Source organism: Varanus komodoensis, unplaced genomic scaffold (genome assembly GCF_004798865.1).
Source record: "Varanus komodoensis strain SLA01 unplaced genomic scaffold, ASM479886v1 scaffold780, whole genome shotgun sequence".
Lineage (NCBI taxonomy): Eukaryota > Metazoa > Chordata > Lepidosauria > Squamata > Varanidae > Varanus > Varanus komodoensis.
Window position 1 is genome coordinate 2,353 of NW_025336456.1, and position 2,162 is coordinate 4,514.

The 2,162-nt window shown below is 41.5% G+C and overlaps 1 protein-coding gene across 1 annotated transcript in view; it reads left to right on the top strand.

The window, feature by feature from the left end:
• The window catches only part of LOC123035324 (cytochrome P450 4B1-like), a gene marked incomplete at its 5' end in the record, with an annotated part of 2,830 nt that extends 1,786 nt beyond the window's left edge, over window positions 1–1,044 (top strand). Inside the window, 2 exons of the mRNA XM_044453368.1 lie at window positions 224–306; window positions 876–1,044. Coding sequence (XP_044309303.1) covers window positions 224–306; window positions 876–1,044 — 252 coding nt within the window. The remainder of the gene's footprint in view (window positions 1–223; window positions 307–875) is intronic.
• Window positions 1,045–2,162: the final 1,118 nt, after the last annotated feature.

A 2,162-nucleotide genomic window follows, 5' to 3' on the forward strand; every position in this document is an offset into this window, starting at 1 on the left:
TAAAAAGAAGCCACAATATTCCAAGTAGAAAGGCAGACACACACACATGCATGCACACCACTTTGTATCCACTTTTATTCTTGAAAAAAATCTTGGATACGCAGAACATTCCCTAGATCTATATAAGTATACCAGGTTTTTCTCCTCCTGTTTATATCAAAGTAACACTGCAGTTGAACCCTAAGAACCCATAAAGATATACTCACAAATGCTTTTACTTTAGGTGTTTGATCCTACAAGATTTGCAGCAGAGAATGCATCCCAGAGGCATCCTTTTGCATTTATCCCTTTTGCAGCTGGATCAAGGTAGGCGTGAATTGGCCTGTTTTAATAGCATTCACTTGAAATTGGGGGCGGGGCATGACGTGTCCAAAGGCATTGCTCTGCCATGGCTGTTTTGCTCTCCTTTACTTCATAGCCATGAAATCCCACTTGGTAAAGCTCCATCTCTTTCCTAGAAGAGAAAGTGTATTCATTATTTTACATCTCGTACTAAATAATAATCTAAGCTATTACATAGGCACTTCGTGGGAGATTTATTGTTTTATTCATACAGCATGAAGATAAGGCCAATGACGTGAAAAATACACACCCTCTTCAGTTTTAGTCCCACACAGCTGGAAGCCTTGCCTGTTAAGAGGGGTTCTGACAGACGAAGTATATAGGCCTCCTTTGTCAAGGAGCTTAGGCTGTATGTCACTAAACTGGAAGCTGCGATTTCATGGTGAACTAGAGTTGATCTGCAAAGGAAAATGTCTGGCAATCAGGGGGCTGAATAATAGGGAAAATGACTTGGCCTGACTATCCACAGAGGTCCCTTTGCAAATAGCAAACCAAACATTTTCACGATCTTCCTTCTTTTCCTTTCTCATTAGGAATTGCATCGGACAGCAATTTGCCATGAATGAGATGAAAATAGCTATTGCAATGACCCTGCTTCGCTTCGAAATCCTTCCAGATCCTGCAAATCTTCCTATTCCCATCCCCCAGATTGTCCTGAGGTCTGAGAATGGGATACATCCTTTCCTAAAGAAACTCAGATGATACTGGACAATTCTTCAGGAAACCTTTTCTTCTTGAGCTTATGTAAAGAAGTTGGCCCTCTCCAGTGGATCCACCTCTGCCCAGGGAGACCCAGCAAGAGACTACAGTCAATGTTTTTAGCTGCTGCGTCCCACACTGAGCTGAATGTGTTCACAATGGGTGGGTTTTGCTCAAAGACATACATCTAAGCAACAGTTTTGCTAAAGGGTGGCCCATTGCAGAATGAAACTAAAGAATAAAAAGGGTAAAAGTTTAGTAACAGAACTATCAGAAGCACAGGGCTACCAATCAAACCATAAAGGCTTAAACAAGAAATGCTAAGTCAGACCGCACAGTTTAGTGAAAAACCCAGTACACCAAGCAAATACACAATCATGTATCAATAAACACTTATTTGATATGAAAATGTATCTTGTAAAACATTACACTCCCTTAGTACAAAAATGAAATATCAGTTATTTTGGATTAAACATGGCATAGTCCCAATGGCCTTCTGTAACAATTCTAATGTGCATGAGATAATCTGTCCTATTCCTTGATGGCCCTTTCATCAGAGCAGGCAAGAGATGAAAGAACTCAGCATACCTGAGAAGGATAACTGTACATGGTTGGGGAAGGTGCAATCTTTCACATTGCTTGTCCTACTAAAACTGTAGTAGAAAATGCTCTCTCGGGGGCTGTTGTGACATCGGCAGCCAGAGTTCCAGTCCTTCTTTCTACTTTCTTTCCCACTGGCATGTCTAAAAATGCTAAGCCCCACCTGCCAGCACTGGCCAGATGGTGCTGCTGCTTAATAGTGTTGGGGAAATCCAAAAAAATCTTCATAGAGGAAGGTTGCGTATATGTGTTTTTCTGCTATAAAAACAAATCTGTGTGTACCTGATTACTCTTGGAAACAGTAGCAATACCTCTGCCTGCCTAATTTGTAGAGCTCCCAGCTGGGGCCCATTTCTTCTGCCTGTATTCAGACAGAGCATATAGCAGAAAGGTAAGCCATCTCTTCCTCTCCCTTTCATTTTCTTCTTCTTTAAAGCCTGTTGCCTATTAGAATAACTAATTCTCCTCCCCTCCTCCTCCTCCTAGAAAGTGAAAGTAGAGCAGACTTGTGGGAAAAAGTG